Raw genomic sequence first — 18,474 nt, 5'->3', positions numbered from 1 at the left:
AGTCAGCTTTTCTTAGGAATTGAAGTTTTGCCAGGGAAAAGATACAAACCTTCACACTTGACACCAGTTGGGTCACATCTCTAAAATAAATTCATGGTGGGTGCTGATACACTCAAATTCCTGCTACTGAGAGTTTTTAAAAATATTTGTGTTTGGCTGTTTTCACTTTAGATGAACTGAGGGAAAAGGGAAACGTCTCCCTGTTGCCAAAGCAGTTTAGGATTATGTTTTTGCACTCAGATGTGTCTCTGCTCAGGCCCCAGCAGTGCAGCCAGCTGAATATGAATCAATGTGTGCCCAGGTGGCCAAGAAGGCCAACGGCATCCCAGTCTGCATCAGAAATCTTGTGGCCAGCGGGACCAGGGCAGGGATTGTCCCCCTGTACATGGCACTGGTGAGGCTACACCTTGGATGCTGGGTACAGGTTTGGGTCCACTCTCTACAAGAAGGACATTGGGATGCTGGAGGATGTTCAAAGAAGGTGGTGAAGGGTCAACTGAGAGAACTGGGGTTGTTTAGCCAAAAGGAGGTTTGGGGGAGACCTTCTGTGAAACGAGGTTGTAGTCACATGGGGGTTGGTCTCTTCTCCCAAAGAACAAGTGATAGGACAAAAGGAAATGTTCTCAAGTTGGATATTAGCAAAAATGTCATCACGGAAAGGGTTGTCAAGCCCTGTACGCGGCTCCCCAAGGCAGTGGTGGAGTTCCCTGGAGGGACTGAAAAGCCGTGTGGATGCGGTGCTGAGGGACATGGTTTAGTGGTGACCGGGGTGTGCCAGGTTAACTCAATAATCTTAAAGGTTTCCTCCAAACAAAACGGCTCTGTGACTCCCTGCCTCGCTCAGGGGCACGGCTTGCTGGTGGGGCCGAACTGAGCCAGGCTGTGCCACACCGGACGGTGCCCTGGCTAAGCTAAGCCGAGTCGTGCCGTGCCGTGCCGTACCGAGCCGGGCGGGGCGGGGCGTGGTGGCGAGACCAGCAGGTGGAGCGGCGGCGGCTGGTCCTGCGTCGTGCGCGGCTGGAGGCGGCCCCGCGCCCGCTCCCGCCTGGCCGCTCCCCCGGGCGCGCAGCGGCTCCGGCCTCCCCCTGGGGCAGGGCGCGGGAGGCGGCTGGCGGCAGCTCCCCGACAGCCCCGGTCCGCTCCGCCATGGCTTTCGCCAATTTCCGCCGCATCCTACGCCTCTCCACCTTCGAGAAACGGCGCTCCAAGGAGTACGAGCACGTCCGCCGTGACCTGGACCCCGGCGAGGTGTGGGAGGTGGTGGGGGAGCTGGGCGACGGAGCCTTCGGCAAGGTCTACAAGGTGGGTCCGCGGCGAGGGGGATCCCGGGCGGGGGGCTCAGCACCTGCGGCCCCGCTGGGTGCCGGCGCCTTCTCCCGAAGCTCGGGCTCCTTTGCAGCTCCGTGTCTGCGGGAGAAACTCTGCGGGGCTCGGGGCCGGCTCCGCGCATCCCGTTAGCTGCTGCCGCGGGGAGGGAGAGGGACGGGAGGCAATGACAGCGGGTCAGCTGGGGGTGGGAGTGCCTGGGGCAGGGCAAAGGAGGGAGAGAAGCTTTTCCCCCCTTTTTCTCTTAAATCGTCTGGTTTTAGAGCGATGCTTTTGTAAAGCGACGAGGTGTTCCTTGCCAAGGCTGTCGGTGCAATGAATGGAGGGAGACTTCTTGGAAGTCAGCGGGCTTGGGGCCGCCTCCAAGTTTTGCGAGGCTTCTGGGGTGACATTATTTGTATTCCTGTGGTCCTCGCCGGCTAGAAACTCGGAGCGAGAAGAGGAGCTCAGCTCCTTGAGAGTGAGGCTATGCCCAGTACTATGAACGTTTAACCTTTGTGTTGAAGGATGGGGGTTTTAAAGGCCAAATACTGGCTGTACTTTGCACTCCAAAGCGACATTGTGCTTGCTGCGACCAGCTCTTGAAGTACACTGGTTTCAGTTGAGAGAGGAGGCTTTCGGCTGAGACTGGTTGGAGGAGCAGGTTGGGAATCCATCCTCCCTGGAGACCTAGGTTACACACATCGTTTGGAACTGGGGTTGTGAATTAGCTGTTGGGCAGCTGGTTTCTGATGGTATTATTAGATCATTTCCTCTTTCCATAACTGAGAAATAAGTAGTAACTGAAGAGAAGCCCAGGAGAGGACCTGGTTGGTTGCAGGTCTTGACAGAGGTGTTCTACTACAGAAGCCTGGGATTTGTTGTACTTGCTTTTTGTCTCTAGTGTAGTCTGATAGAAACTCTTGAAGTACCTAGGTGCCAAGTATCCATTGAGTAGAAATCTTTGGTGAAGAGTCCTATCTTCTGATAAAATATGATTCCTAAAAATCATATTTAAATCCCTTGTACATTTACCCATACAAAACAGCAGTAGTATTCAGTGCTTCTGTTACCAGTTTGCTTTAGTGCTGTACATTGAAAACTCATTTGTATATTTCACTCTTCTTATGGATAATTATTTGCTTATATTTGCTTAGGTTTCTCATTCAATGATAGGAGCAATGTAAACATTGCAAAATTAGTTAATAGGCTTCTGAGTCACTGAAAAGTTATAAAAATAGCTAATTTAAATCCTTTCTCTTTTTAAACATCTGTAACAGAGGCACTTAGTGCCATGGTCTAGTCGATTAGATAGGGTTGGGTGATCAGTTGGACTTGATGATCTTGGGGATCTCTTCCAGCCTGGTTGTTTCTGTGATTCTGTGACTACTTGCTGGAAAGAACATATCCAAACTAGAGAACTTTCAGAATAAGGCAACTTTGTAAGTGGCTGGTTTGATTTCTAAGTCCTTTGTCATACCTGAATGTCTTTGCTATTAACTCCAGCCTCATGCCTATTATATCAGAGGAACTTTACGTACTGCAGGCTAAGAACATCAGCCTGTCAGGTAATAACCAATTGCTTCCATCTCCTTTGATCCCCATTTTGACCCAAATGAGAACATGGGTTACAGTACATGACACGGTGAAGAACATGTGTTAATAACCAGGAGTTCACACTGCCTATAACTAGTGGAGCTGTCTGCTTTTGTGATGCTTTAACATGGCCAGTCGAGGGTGGGGATCAATGGGCCAGAAACCAAAGGGCTCTTTAGTTCTTCTTGGTAAAGTTTTAATTTTCCATCATCCTTGATCTCTGCCTGTTCTCCATCCTGACTGGTGAATGGACATGGGTTTTGAAGAGTTCTTGTGCAAGATTTGGTTTGTTTATTCAAGGATCTTAGGTTATTTGGGCGCCGTGCACTGTACAGGCTCCTTTTAGCTCACAGCGGGTGGTGTTATTGCAGAGGTGGTGTTTCCTGCCATGCTAAGATTTAACTTGCATGTTGTCTTCCTTTATCTTTCTAAATCTGAAGTGATGCACACAGGATGGAGATGTGAAAGGAGAGGCTTGTCCTCGTGTTCTGCTCAGCTGCCAAAAACACCCAAAACAAACAAATTAACCCACTGGTGTGCAAGGAGAACATAGGTGGCTGACATGCATGAATGATTGTAATCATTCTCCCAAAGTCACTCTAAAGTCAATTTGCTCTTCACACAGAAATGGTCATTTGAAACAAGTCTGAGTGTTGAGTTTCAGGATGTTTGAATGAAGTTCCTGCCTGTCTTCCGCCCCTTCCCCACACACGGAAGCGTGGGGAGGTGATATAATCTGCCTGAGCCTGCATCCTGCCTCACATACCATATGTTGTACTTGCTGGAAGAGCCTGTTGTCCCTGAGCAGTGCAAAAGGGTGGAATTTGTGCACAAGGAGTCTGACCTGGGAGAAATTTGGATGTGCTAGAAGAAAAAAAATATGTGCTCCTTTTAGTTGGCTTTGTTTTCATATGATCAAAGTTTGAGCAGAGGAAGGATGACTTAGCTGGCTGGGGGTTTTACTGGGGAGTGTTACAGCCCTGCTGAACACTGTCAGGGAGCTGTGTCTTGGAGTCCCCATGCATTCAGCTGAGCAAACTTGAGCTAGTGTGACACAGCATTTACAAAAGTAGGACAGGCTTGCTTTAATTAATTAATTAAAAATAATAATAACCTCTGGTGGAGCCTGAAATATGTACAGCAGGCCCTAAGAAACCTGTAGCCAGTGGAAACTAGTGCATTTTCCCTAGTTTTACACATAGACTTTGTTTTTCAGCTAAGGAGGACCTGATTGTATGAGGAAACAGTGCTGTTGCAGAGGGTAATGAAGCTGAAAAATAGGAAGGGGGTGGGGAGAAGCTGTTTCTTTCTAGCTCTCATTCTATTAATATCTCATTTTTGGTAAATCCAGCAGATATGATAAGGAAGTATCTGATAGCCGCCCACAGACAGCAACACACTGCATGGCAAACACACTTTGTTATCCACCTCATCCAAAGCTCATCACATTGAGGGCCTTAAATCAGACAGCGGTCAGGAGCCTGAGAGCCTGGGAAGTCCACAGCACCTTGAGGGTTGTGGGCCCATAAAGTTCCTAACTCAGGCCCTTTCTAAGCAGTCTTTAAAAAACACTTATTGTTCTTCAGAAGGACCTAAGATTCAGTCCATAAGAGAGTGGCTGCGGCTTTACTGTTTGCATGAGCAGGGTGGGAGAAGCAGTAGTGGCACCCCCTGAGCTGCTCTGCTGAAGCAGAGCTGTGCTGATCTCAGGGCTGTGCAGATGCTCGGAGCACTGCCGGCTGCCGTGGGCTGGGTGCTTGGAGCTGCTGTACCGCATTTCAGTCCTGCAAAACCCATTAGTTGGTGCAGTACTTACTGCTGCAGGTAGCTGCATTAATGTCAGCGGGAGCAGATACACAAGGGCTCTTCTGGGCGTTGGGAATGGCAGGCTAGCAGGGGATGAACTGGAGCTTACAAAAGCGTGGGCTCTGCTGGAAGAAGCCCTGGAACTCGTGGCCTTTCTTGTGGTGGGATTGCTTTGCTGTGTTCAAAAGTGTTGTGAAATGCTATCTCCCCTTCCCAGCATGAGCTGATGGGGACACTGGCTCCCTGATAAGGCTTTCTTCTCACAGGGTGGGGACAAGCTGTGGGAGTAAGGGCTGCCTGCAGCCCCCAGCTTGGCTAAAAAGGGGGTTGTTCACTTGAACACTCCTTCAAACAGCTCTCCGTGATGGCTCCCAGAGAGATAATGCCCAGCCCTGTGACACAGCAACTCATAAACGTGCAATTCATGTTGTTGTTCTCCTTTCTTCTTTAGATACAGCTTTAAAAGCTGAGTTTGGATTATCTGATCTGCTGTGGTGATATTAATGCTGTACATCCCACGGACTATAAGTGCTCTGTTTTGAAATTTGGGTAATAAAAGACTAATTGTTAAATGTTGTGCAGCTGCCTTACAAGCCTGGCTTTCACAGCCATGGGCCCATTCAAAGCCATGAGACTGACCCTGCCATTTGCAGACCTCTCTCTGCTCACCACCCAAACCTGCACCACTCTGGTTTTGCATGAGATGGCTCAAGTGACTTGGGTTCAGCTCTTGTCAGTTTAATTCATGAGGGACTTAATGTGTAATTCCTGGAAAGGGTGTCACAGAGAGATGTTAATCTGCTGGGTTAATTTTTAAAAAAAGGGTGAGGGGGCCAAAAAAAGAAGGCAAGAGGGAAGCTTAAGATGATTCTAACTATGGCCACCAAAAGAAAAAAATTAAACAATGGTAAGATCAAATCATGGCCTTGTCCCTTAGAATAGCTGAAGGGTTTTCTTAAAATGTTTCAGCTGGGGAGAGCAGAGGAATGGGAAGACCTCACTCCTTCACTTACAGAGCAGTGGCCCAACAATCTTATACCTGGTTGAACTTTACACTGGATGTTCACTTTAAACTCAATGGAACGTGTGATGCTCCATCCCTGCTGAAGTCCAAGTGAAACTTGTCCTGCAGTCTGTGGAGCCTCAGCTCTGTCTGTGTGGCAGGGGAGAGGGATAGCTCACCATGGCCTAAATATTTTGATAATGATTTCAGTGTCATGGCCCAGAGCTTGGCAATGCTGCTGACAGTGGGAGCTCTGGGCAGCTGCATGGAAGAGAAAGCTTAGATGAAGGTTTTGAGCCTTTCACCTTCACGCACATGGCAATCATTGCCCCTTAGAAGAGTCCCTGCCCAGCACATACCATGATTTATTTTTTTTCCTTTTTGAATGTGCAGTTTCCTTGGGGAAAAAAAGAAAGATTAAGAGGTTCTTTTTCTTATCCTACAGTCTGTAAATGTGGGGTTCTCCCAGTGCTTGTGTCTTCTGGCATCATTGTGTTGCTGCCTGGCCTGCATTTCTCTCTCTGAGCCATGGGCAAGCACAGGTCTACTGCTAGGATGTGCTCCCTGGGCAAGCTCATGCTGTGGAGATAGCAAAAGTCTCATCTGTTTTTTTATTCTTCTATCAGGGCCTTGCTTATCTGATGCTTTTCTATCACAGTGTGAAAGGGCTGATAAGCAGACACACATCCTACCACTGCCTGCCTGAGCCCTGTTCCCTGCCTCTCTGTGCTGGGTTAATGGTTGGACTTGAGGATCTTAAAGGTCTTTTCCAACCTAAGTGATTCAATGACTCTCTCAGGCATAGCAGCCATTCAGCTCAGGCCTCAGCTCTCTGTGCACCAAATTTGTTGCAGAAGTTGCTTTATCTCCCCCTCTTACTAGTTGTTTTTCATTTATTTTCTTTCAGTGTTGTGGCATTGACTGAATGAAGACAGGGCAGGAGTGTTTCACTTGGAGCACTGCACTCTGCCAGGGGACCAGTGGTCTTCCAGTGATTTGAAGGATGTTTCACCCTTCCAATGTAGGCTGAAAATGTAAAATGTTGGAGCCACGTGGATCTTTCCTCTCTTCAAACCTTGCCTGGCTATCTGTTCACTTCACACTTGCACCAGGACCTTGAGGTCTGCTCAGTTTCTGTAGGTGGGCTGTAGTGAGCTGTACCAGCCAAGAAGCCTCTTGTTCTTCTGGCCTCTGCTGCTGTGTTTGGGTGCAAGGTCTGAAGCATTGCATGGAGCTTTTCTGCCCCTTGACAAATTACTGCTGCTGGGGCTTGATATCTCTGCCCCCCTTCTGCTGGCCTGTTGCTGAGCTTCTAAGGCACATGTGCCATGCTCTGGTCACACTTTTGTTGTTGTTGGTTTTGTTCTTTTACCTCTCATCTCTACAAAGAAAGTCTTTAGCCATAGCTTGAGCTCTCTGGGGTTGTTACTTTCCTTTGCCTTTAGCTTGTGAAACCAGAGGAAGATGTTTCTGGGTTTTTTCTGTTTGTTTGCTTTTCCCCAAGTAACACTTCTTAGTTTGTTTCATAAGCCACTTCCACTTCCCCCTAGCCCTTGCAGAAATGTTACCACAACTGCCAGAGCAGCAGCGTGGGTTCAGCCCAGTGCAGTTGCAGCCCAGCCCAGTCCAACACCTATGGGATGGACCTCTGTGAGGGGCTGCTATGCCACAGCTGTGCCATCCTCACTGTGCCCCCTTGTCACCACAGGTGGGTGGTACCAAGAGCTTCATTTATGGTGACACAGGGAAGTAGTTCCAGGAAGCATGTTGGACATGGAACTCACTTCAGCCTCCACTGATTATCTGAAAATAATGTGAGCACTGACTCAAGCCTTCTGCATCTTTGTTTATTGATGCAGACAGCTGAGGCAAAGTTCATCAGAAGGCAACAAATCATTACATAATCCCTCAGAAATATGTAAGTGAGCAGTTGCTGGTGTACAAAGACACACAACAGGAACAGGTTGTGTGGGTGGTGGGGCAGACTTGGAGCTATCAACCCCCTAATGCAGCACCCAGAGAAAGCATCAGGCTTTGTACTCTTGGGTCTCTAACTCAAGCTCTCTGGGCAGAGAGAGAAGGCTTGCAAGGATGGGAGGAGTAGGACTGATGTGCTGTCAGTGCTAGCTGTCTTCTCTTCACTTATGAGAGTTCATGCAGGATTTTCCCCTCCTCACTTAAGCAACTGGCTGTCCCTTCAGCAGTCCCACTTGAGGAAGGACTGAACAATCCAACCTTCCTGTAATGTGTACTTTCAAGGCTTAAAATAGTTCCTGGGCTTGGCACAATCTGTATTTCACAATAGCTTGGAGGGTGAGTCATAGGCAAATGTCAAACAGTCTCTTCTGTCACCTGAGCAGGCACCTCTTAGCCCTTACATCCATAAGCTGAGCAGTAGTTTCTCTGTGCTTTTGCCTTCTAGGCTCATCCCTTCTTCTCTGGTATTCCCAGGGTGTTTGGCCATAGCATGTCCAGCATCCATCTCTGGCAAGATCCTTTGCTTTGTATCCTGCTTGGCTCCTGGCATGGTTTTCTGGAAGTGGTTTACTGGATGACTTTGATTTTTATCTGCTTTCTTTTGTGGAATCGTTTGTGTTCCATTCCTGTGTCTGCACAGACCTGAGTGCTGTCTTTGCACAGAGGCCAGTAGTGGCCATAAGGGCTTTGCAGGTTTTAAATGCCAAGACTGTAATGAATCTGACTACAGTTCCAGGTTTTAAATGCCAAAACTGTAATGAATCTGACTATAGTTCAGCAGCACATCCTGGGCACTATGCTGGCAGATGTCTGCTCTGGTTTTCTTTTGGTGCTAATTAGTGCTCCAGGGACAAATTATCCATGGCATTAAAATGCCTAGGATTGGAGGAGAGAAAATGTGGAATTGGATGTGTGCTTTTGTCTGACCAGCCATAGGCAACACAATGGCATCAAACAGCTTCTGTTCTTGGGATCTTCCTATCTGGGTGGTTCTTTCACTTCTGTCAGTAAATTTCACTAGGGAAAAAACCCGAATTCCTCAAAGGCTGCATGTTTGGGGGTGTTTTACCTGGAAGCAGAAGCATTCTCCCATTCTCTGCACGGACTTTTGCTGCATTGGAAACCTTGTAATTAGTCTAGGGTTTGTAGAAGATTTTTGATATGTAGTTGACACCATGTGTTTTGCAGGATTTGGTGTCAAGTGGTGTGGCTGGCTGACAAACTCAGTGTTGGTGAGACATCCTAAAGGTCTTTCTTAATAGTTCTTGGTCTTCTGGTTTCTTCTATATCATTGTCCCTGAACTGAAATCCCAAAGAAGGGAAAACAAAACATCTGGCCATGAGAGGAATTTTCATTTCCATCACTGCAAGATGAGGGCATAGCCCCCAGTGAAGCTCAGGATAGAGGTGCAGCTGCAGAGAGGCTGGTGGTAACCCTTTTCTTCCATCCCACAGCTCTTGGAGAGCCTGGTGTTGTGTGTCCCCCTGCCATGAGGGTTATTGTCCAGGCCTGCACGTTATAGACTTGGAGGTGCTGGTTCCTTCTGCCTAATTGCTAGCTTAGCTTTCTGAGGTCAGAGCAGGCTGTGTTTTGCTTTGTGCTAATGTCTCAGGGCAGATTCTGATCTGTTGCACAGAGATAAGCAGATAGCAGGAAAGGGCTTTAAACCCTAAAGCATCATCTCATGCCTGGGATAGATGAAACCAGCTCCCAGGGCTGGCAATGGATGTTTTTGGCCTGGTTAGGAGCCAAACAAACCTTCCTGGAAGAATATCTCTGTTTTAATACATTGTGTGCAGGAAAACACCATCAGAGAAGCTGAAGGAAATTGCCAGACATGAGTTACAGAGACTGCCCAGTGTACTTAGCCAAAATGTGAGGCTGCCTGTGTGAACATGGGTTGTGTGAGCAGCTTTTGGAGCTGGCTGGCTGCTGCAAGGGGCTGGTGCAGCTGGTTGCCTGATGGCAGGCAGCTGCCATTCCCAGGAAGGCTGTCGGAAGCATGGCTGTAGCCTGGTGTCAGGTCTGGAGGACAAGCAGATGGAGAGAAAGGGAAGGTGGAGAAATGAGCAGAAGATCCTTGGATTTCCAAAGCTCTTGTGATGACAAATATGAGTTGCTGAGCTCAGTTCAGGAATGCCCACAGCAGCTGGTGTGCATCTCTCTCTCTCTGGTGTGTTAGAAACACTAGGGGCTGGGTTTGGGCTCAGTGGGGCCACAATGACTGCAGAGAGGATCAGCTGTGCAGCCTGCGTGAGCGTTGGTGCTCTCAAAGGCAGCTGTGTGGGGCAGCCCTGCAGTGGGCCATGCTGGAGACAGTCAGTTGTCCAGAATCTCCTGCTGACCTCATGGTCTCAGGTTCCTTTCCTGTTTCAGCTGCTTGTTCTGTCCCACAGGCCTGTGGGGCATTTTAATCCCTTCTGGGAAGTGCCATGAGTGCATTCACTTGTAGCGGTGGCATTGTCACAGGGCCCTGGAGAGTACAGGGTTCATGCCCACACCATGCTCTTGGCATCCCTGCCCACGTGAATGCTGTTTCAAAAGCTCACATTCTTGCATCATGAGTTCATGGTGTCCTGAGCTGACTGCTTCTTGGAGGTATTGCTCTCACTTCTGCTGGTGTGACCACTGTGACCTCCAGGTGCTGGCTGACTTGGGAGTGTGTGGGACAGCAGTGCTCCTCTGCCTTTGGGGTGGAAGCCCACCTTGTGCAACTCATGGGATCCCCTTCCCTCCCCAAGCTATGTTCCCTGCTAGAATGGATGAGGAGATGGAGGTGGCTGGGTAAGCACTCCTTTGGGACAGCCCAAAGTGGTAGAGAAAGGCAGCAGCAGCATAGTTCTGTTATGGACATCTTTAAAGACTGAAGGCTAGTAAGAAAGCCATAACTGGGGGTCGTTCACCCAGACAGAGAAGTAGTGCTGAGTGAGGTCAGGCTGCCACAGTGAATGCATGGGCTGTGGGTGCTCCCCTGCCCACAGCTTGCAGCCTGGTTTGCAAAACCATGTCCTCCAGCTCATCACCTTAGCAAGCCCAGGTGGGGATGAGAGGTGGCATTGTGGCTGCCATGATGGCTTCCCCAAGGCTTCAGCGTGTGGGCAGCTTGGTTCAGACCTCTCAGCAGGAGATGATGCTGTGGGGGAGCTGGGGCATGTTCTGCTCCTGGGCTTTTTCAGGTGCCTGCAGGGCCCCAGCATCCTGGAAGGGCTGAGCTGGCTGGGACCCTGCTGGTGGGAGGCATGCAGTGGCTGACCTCCAGGGGAAGCCCCACCTCTTCTCACAATATTTACTTCCCCTCCTTGGACCTCTCCCAACACCGTAAGTGCAGAGCAAACACAGTGGGGCACCTCTTGCTCCGATTTGGAAGCACTGTGCTTTTGCCTTGCTTGTTCTGCTCTGCATCTCCCCCTGCCCTGCTCTTCCTCTCCTCCTCAGGGCACCTGGTGGCAACTTGGTAAGAAACAAACCAACCTGAGTAAAAAAAAAACACAGCACCCTAATTTCTTCTGCAACCAGCATGAGCTGCTCTCCTGCATTTGGGCTGAGAGCCCAGGTGGAAATGGGTTTTCCCCCTGTGGTAGAGACACAGCTGCCCATGCCAACTCCTGTAAATGCAGCAAGTCTTCAAAACCAAGCAGAGACTCAGGGGTCCCTTATTGTCCTCCCTCTGTTGTACCATTTTTGCCTTATCCTTCCCTGCCCTCCCCAGCCTGTCCCTAGGTACGCAGTTTACTGTCACCTAAGCTGTATACAACTGTTCAGCAGGGCTTGTGGTGTTTATACTGGAAATTAATCCTCCTGTAAGCTCCTGTGTAGGTTTTCCAAACACAGATATGTAAACAAGGCAGAAAGAAAGGTCACAACTAGAGCCTGCTCAGCTCCTCTGGTTGTAGCATCTGTGGTGACACTTTTCACCCTGGGATGGAGACAGCCCAGAGTGATGGGAGGAAAATGGGTGATGAAGTGGAATGGCACCATGGAGGCTCCCCTGTGTCAGTGGGGAGGAGATGGGATTTGTCCTGTCCCTTGATCTGCTGATTCAGTGCCCTTCTGGGAATGGTGGGGAGCTCCTGAGCCAACAGCTCCCATCTCACCTCCTCTCCTGGCGTGTGACACAGCTCACAGTGAAGCCCTGTGTGCAGATGGTCTCTCAAATGCCCTTTTGGCATTTTGTTGCAAATTTGGAATTCTTGCAACAATTTGTGCAAATTTGCAATTGCAAAGTGAGGCCTTGCCCTGGCAGTTTTGGAGGAAGCCAAGGGTTGGTGCTGGGTGGGTGATGCTGCCATGTGGCCCAGTGTGGGAGCAGCTCAGAGGCTCACAGAAGTTGCTTTCAGCCAAGCCTTTCATCACCTGCCTTTTTCTCTATGCAGGCTGGGGCACAAGAGGAGGGAGATTATAAGAAACCTGTCTGCAGATGCTTCCAGTCCAGCATTAATAGCATTTTGCTGGTGTGTGACATCTACAAGCAGAGCAGCCCACATGCAGCTATTGGCAACCCCTTCCCAGGCAGTGAGAGCTTCTTGGGGAAGGGTGCTTGCAGGGCAGGAGGTCAGCAAGCTGCTAACCCGAGGGTACACTCCTGTGTTGTTGTGAGGAACTGGGATGGGGGGAAGTCAGCAAAAGTTTTCCAACCACTGTGACAAAGAGGTTGTGATGGTTTTCTAATTATTTGGTGAATAAGCAGGTTAAAGGGACTATATAAAATGGATAGGGCAGCTGGAAGAGCACATGTGGTATTTTCCTAGCTGATCTGAAGTGCTTACTAATCTGCAACACCAGAAGTCAAAATGCAGCCTGCTTTTTGGTTTACCTGCCAAGGAGATGATCCTTACATTTCCCGTGTCTTACAGAAAAGTGCCTGGATGAGAGTCCTGGTGAGGAAGGGGAATGTGGGGATGTGCGGGGTCCACAGCTGTACTATGAATTGGGTTGGATTGTCTGTGTACTCAGAACTTCTATTAAACAGACCTCTCACCTGTGGTATTAGCAGAGAGTATCTTTACACTGAGGTTTTCTTGCTACAAACAGTAGAATGCATCTCCTTTTTCTAAAAGCCTTTCTCTGTGATGGGAACTGGTGTGGGCATTAGGGGCTGGAGGGAGGAAGGAGGAGGCTTTGGTCCTCACACAGCCATTCATCCTCTCTGTAAACCTATGGAGAGGCTTAGGAAGCAGAAATGCACCTGCAAATTTCCATGCTTGTGTTGTGGCCGCTACCAGCCAAGCTGAATACGAATTGGAGGAGCAGGAATTGTGCAAGTTGTGCTTCTGGCTCTCCTCATCTTTGTGCTCATGCTGGTTTTGTCTTGCAGGCAAAGAATAAGGAGAGTGGCGCTTTAGCGGCTGCCAAAGTCATTGAAACAAAGAGCGAAGATGAACTGGAGGACTACATGGTGGAGATTGAAATACTGGCGACCTGCAATCACCCACACATCGTCAAGCTGCTGGGAGCATTCTATTGGGATGGCAAGCTCTGGGTAAGAGGCTGTTGCTGTGTGTGTGACCTGTGCAGCTCTGTGTTGCTCACTCTGCAGTTTATGGCGAAACAAAACCTCTGGAGCACCTTGAGGCATCAGTGAGAGTTAGAAATGACCCACAAGCTGTGCTGTGCTCACTGCAGGAGCAGTGCCTGGATTTTCCCCTTTCTCTTTGATGGGCAAACTATCTTCTGACTAAAGCTGCTTATAAACTGCCCAAGGAAGATCAAGAGATCTTTACTATTAAGTGAAAACTGGAGTCAGGGCTTTTTTTTCACCTTTTGGAGTTTGTAAAGTTAGAAAATCCAGCACCAATAAAGACATCTCTTCCGCACTCAGTCCCTTTTTGGAAAGACCAAATGGAAGGATAACCCTGGGTTTTTTTGATCTGTGCCTTATTTCTGGCTCAGCATCTGTAAAGCAGAGGCAGCTGGTAGCAAGAACTCCGTTTCCCATGTCTGTAGAGGCACAGGGACATAAAATGAATGCAATCCAGTGAGTTAGTGCAGCAGTTAGTTGTGCTGCACCTGGAACAGCAGATTCCTGGATCTCTTTCCCTTAGCCAAGCTTTTGTGGGGGTGTATATTTTTTTTTTCTCCTTGCCTGCTGTTTTGAGTCCCTGGCAGCAAAGGAAGGTGAGTGTGAAAGGCACTTTCGTGCTTGCTGCCACAGGACGGGCATGGGGGGTAGAGAGGGTAAGGGCATGCACCTTTGTGTACTTGCCCCATGCCAGACTCAAATAGTTGTATGCATGCAGCTGTGCCTGTGTCAAAATAGTGGAAATCAGGTGAATATGAGGATTTGCAAACTCATTTTCTTGGATGGTTGATCTGCACCTTACTGCCAAGTCAGAAGTGTCAAAGGGGGCATTCAACAACTCTTTTTTTTTTTTTTCTTCCTCTCTTTAATGTTTGAGATAGCTTTTTGGTCTCCCAGGGGAATCTTTGTGGAGTTAAAAAAAAAAAAAAAAGAGGTCTTGGCTTTTGAGACTTGCACTTGTGTGAGCTGAGCTGTCAGGGCTTTAGGTCCCTGCTCGTTACAGTGCTGAGGGAGCTGAGGGCTGAGTGAGGGCTGAGCCCGGGGGCTGTTGCTGGGATAATGCAATCCACGTCTAGCTCCTTCCTCAGTTAAGCAATGCAGGAGAAGTAGTTTTATTGGGCAATGTGTGCTTATTCAGCAAGCACCCTCTGCAATGTGAGCATGCATTGGTCTCCTTTCTTAGTTAAAAATCCATCAATAAAGCCCCAAACATTTCTGAGACCTCCTGCTCACAGGGCTGTGGTACCCAGTGCTGAGCATCTTCTTGCTTCAAGGGAGCTGGGCTGCTGGTTGTCCAGAGACTTCATATTTGGATGGCTGCTAATCATGATGCTGAGTCCTGGGTGCATTAAAGAACAAAGTAAATATGTACCCTGCTAAGGAAGTGAAAGGCAAACATCTCTCCTAGGAGGGGGACTCGGGATTTGGACAGATTGCAGCTACAGCAGCACTAATCGCTGTAAAATTAAAAGGGCAAACACACACCGAGCTTGGGTGAGAGATGGGGCTGCTTCATATCCCACCTCTGCTGGTTTTTCCTCCCTGCTCGGTGCCTTGTCTGCTTGAATTTTACACGTTGGCCTTGCTCGTTCTCTCTAAAATGTCAACCCCCTCCCCTTTCCCCTGTCACCTCCTCCCTGCAATAGGAAGCTTTGCCTTCCTTCCTGTAGCGAAGTGGATCGCAGAGCTCCTCGCCTCTGCTTTTGTCTAAGAAGTGCTTTGTAATGTCGTACTTGCCGACCTCTTAAACAGCTCCTTCGGAGCTCCTGGAACAAGAGCCTCCTGTATGAGGCTGTCCCGTGAGGGCAGACGTTAGAGCCCCGTCCATTGTTTTGGGAGGAGGATCGTTCTCTTTATTTAATCACTTAAGTGGCATTTGCATTTCAGTGCTCCGGCTCTTGTTAGTGCTCCAGCGTTTGACTGCCTTTGAAGGACGTCAATAAGCCAGGCTGTTACTCTCCTGGAAGGTTTCTGGTCAATGCCAGGTTTTCCCTAAACTCAAAGGCTTTTGCTTCTCGTTTGCATGCAAATATAAACCACAGCTTTCATTGTCTTGTCCCTGCCCCATCCCCATTTCTGGCTGTGCCGTTGTTTTAGCCAGCATTTTACTGGCTGACCAGCACTTGCATGAGGGGTGCACAGAGTCCGCTCTGTTTTTGGCTTCAAGCAGCCCAGGCCTTGGGTAAAACTGCTGTGGGTGTGTGTCTGGTCAGTGGTCTGCTGTGGTTTCCTTGTCCTCACAGCCCAGCATGGAAAGACCATGTTCAAAGTCAGAAAGGGGCAGGAGTGGAAGCACGCAGATGTGCTGGCAAGGGGTCCAGACGTGCCCATCCTCCTGGATGGCAGCTCTTTGGCTCTGAATAATTTATGGCTTGGGCTGTGCCACAAGCAGTCACAGCCAAGGGCACTGAGAGGGGCTCAGTGCTGGGAAGGGTTCTTGCTAAATCAGTCTGTTGACTGTTCTCCGACTCTTGAACTAACAAGGAAAATATGTGAGGGAACCTGGCCTTCAGTGGTGGCTGCTGCTGCAGAAGCTTCCTTGTCCTCCTGAGCTGCATGAGGTCCCCATGACTCCTTTCTGCCAGGGTTTGACTTTGTACTTCAGTAACCAGAAGGTGACATGCAATATTTATGGAGAAAAACCCCTTTCTGTGCCAGGGGAACTGGCTTACCCTACAGAAGCTGCTTTGAAATCCATAGCGCTGAAATGGATCAGCATAAACCAGCAAATTCCTCTTGCTTTTGTACCTGACTGACATCAAGCTGAAGGACAATCCCAGTTCTTGTGTGGGACGGAGCAGAAACTCACTGTGAGCCACAGGAAAGGGCTTGGGAGGACTCCAGTGAGTCCCCAGGAATATAACTGGTGAGGTGACAGCATCCAGCATGAGCTTCCTTGGCATATCAATACACTGCAGAGATGCTGTGCCCTCAGCAGCAGTTGCTATCTCCTTCTGTTGTCCCTCCATCTTCTTTTCTGTGCTCAAGCAGTCTTGTGCTGGTTGAAAGCAGCCCAGGGAGGCTTGCAAAACTGCAGTGGTGGGAGCTTTCATGATTTTATTTTATTTTTATTATAAGCCCTGTGGCATTTGATGTTCTTTTGCATAAATCCCAGCTGCTGGGACTAGGGGCACCAAATGAAAGATGAGAATCTCAAGCTATTAAAAAAAAAAAAAAAAAAAGTCTGGTTTGAGTCCTTGTGGCTGGGCCACATTTTAAAGCCTTTTTTCCAGGACTTGGAAACACAAAGGCAAATCCTCCTGATGTTAAAGCTACTTTGGGACCGAGGAATGGGACTAAGGTATAGGTTTTGAAAGCTTGAAATCAGTGGTGCTGAATTTGTGCTGATAATTATTAGTATGTGGGAAAGAAAGAACAGACCTTGTGTGTTGTGTCCCTCTTGAGGGCTGTGTGGGTTTGGGTTGGTTTGTTTGGTTTTTTTTTCTCCTTCCCAAACAACACAAAAAGACTGAAATCTCAAAGGAAGGGAGGGACTTTTGATCTCCTGCTTTTGAATATCTCTGCTACTTCCGAGTGTCTCCTCTCACAGACAGAGGAGTGATAAGATGACCAGGGAGGAGAGTCTTGTTTGGGGTGATGAACTCAGATTTTCCTGTGGGAAATGTCTGCTCCCAGGGGACGGTGGGCATCACCACCAGACAACCCAACCCACTGTGGCAGCTGATCTGTGGAGTGGGGCAAGAGGGCTGCCACTGAGTCTGCAGGGTTTGCTGGAAATGCAGTCAGAATGTCACTTGGCCCCAGGTGTTTAACCACAGGACTCTGCCAGTGGTGGTAGTTTTCTAGCGAAGCACTGGGGAAATTCTCTCCTCCCCCCCACTTCCTCCTCTTCTATAAACTGTGGTTGCTATAGCAAACAAGCTTTTGACTAAACAGACGTTTCCTGGAGATCAAAGCCATAATCACTGTACCATGCAGGTAACCCTGCCTTCTCAGAGCATTTTGGGGATGCTTCATTTAATCAGCTTAAGAGTTTCTTCTCCCTGGCCCGCTGTGTGGGTATGGAACTTGTACAGCTTGCAGAGAGGCACCAGCTTTGTAGCTGCTCTTTGTACTTCCCTTAAAAAGAGATGGTTTGCATTTTCTGTGGGCAGGCCCTGACCTGTTTAGCCAGAGACTTTTTGGATTGCTACCCCTTTGATATGGATGTTGACTGGAGACTTGGGCATTCTTGAAAATCCTGTACCATGAAGAAATGTTCATTATCCCATGCACTTGACTGCTGGGCTATGTAAAGCATCTGCAGCTTTTAATTCCCTTCAGTTGAAAATACCTTTTCTTTAAAACAAACAAAAAAAAAAAAAAAAAAAAAAAAAAGGAAAGCTGATAACAGTATCAGGTTCCCTAAGGCCACAGGGAGGTTATTGCAACTTGCAGGGATGTCTCACAGGGTGAGCAGCCTGAGCTGTGGCTGGATGCCCTTGGGGAATCTTTGAGCACCAAACCAGGGATCTCCAGGCTTCTCAGTCATCTGTCCCCTTGGAATCTGAGGGTTCTTTGTGTCCCTTTAAATTTTCACTTGGCAGGAGAGTTGCAGTCTAAACTGACCTTTCCTACTTAGCCTCCTGCTCCTGAAGCTTTGTACCAAACTTCTCCCCAAAGTGCCTGAACAGTTGTTGGCATCTCCTGAGTGTCAAACTGTATGTAGGGCTTGAGCACAGCAGAGGAGAAACCCAGAAGGGCAGAATGGTTCCTAACTCATGAACTTTGTTAAACAGCTAGACAATGTCCTAGAGGAACAACCCTTTCCTTCCTTTTCCTCCTTTGCACCAACTGCAGAAACTCAAATCCATGCCAGCTTTGGCTGCACCCAGAGAGCACACAGTGCTGTGCTGCCAGCTGGGCTGTGCTCTGGTACCTGTGAGCTGCTGTGGGATGAGCCCTGCTGGGCTAACCAGTGTGGGGGTGGTGTTTGTTGGACTGGTTTCTAAATTCCTGCCAGTCCAGAATTTGGAAAGAACTGCAAAACAACCTGGGTAACTTCTGCAGAGTGGGTGAATGAGAAGCAGATGTGGGCAGACATCTGCACACATCAGGGTGTTGCTTGCTCCAGGAGGCTGGGAGTATGGCAGGCATATTGCTGTGACCCCTCTCTGTCCTTAGAGTCAGCTGGATGCACATCAGCTTGTCTGAGGCTGGGAACTGGAAAAAGCAATGCAGCCCAGTGATTCTTCTGACACTTCCCTGGGTTTCCAGGTTTCAAGCAATGTGCTGTTCAGAGCAGCATAACTGATCTGAGTGGGTGAT

The 18,474-nt window shown here is 48.8% G+C and overlaps 1 protein-coding gene across 1 annotated transcript in view; it reads left to right on the top strand.

Moving 5' to 3' along the window:
* The first annotated feature begins 1,146 nt into the window (after positions 1-1,146).
* The window catches only part of STK10 (serine/threonine kinase 10), a 46,840-nt gene continuing 29,512 nt past the window's right edge, over positions 1,147-18,474 (top strand). Inside the window, exons 1-2 of the mRNA XM_054389118.1 lie at positions 1,147-1,302; positions 13,003-13,167. Coding sequence (XP_054245093.1) covers positions 1,147-1,302; positions 13,003-13,167 — 321 coding nt within the window. The remainder of the gene's footprint in view (positions 1,303-13,002; positions 13,168-18,474) is intronic.

This window comes from Indicator indicator, chromosome 18 (genome assembly GCF_027791375.1).
Source record: "Indicator indicator isolate 239-I01 chromosome 18, UM_Iind_1.1, whole genome shotgun sequence".
NCBI classification, from domain to species: domain Eukaryota; kingdom Metazoa; phylum Chordata; class Aves; order Piciformes; family Indicatoridae; genus Indicator; species Indicator indicator.
The sequence above is the reverse complement of the archived record's forward strand: the minus strand, read 5'-3'. Positions and strand labels throughout refer to the sequence as shown.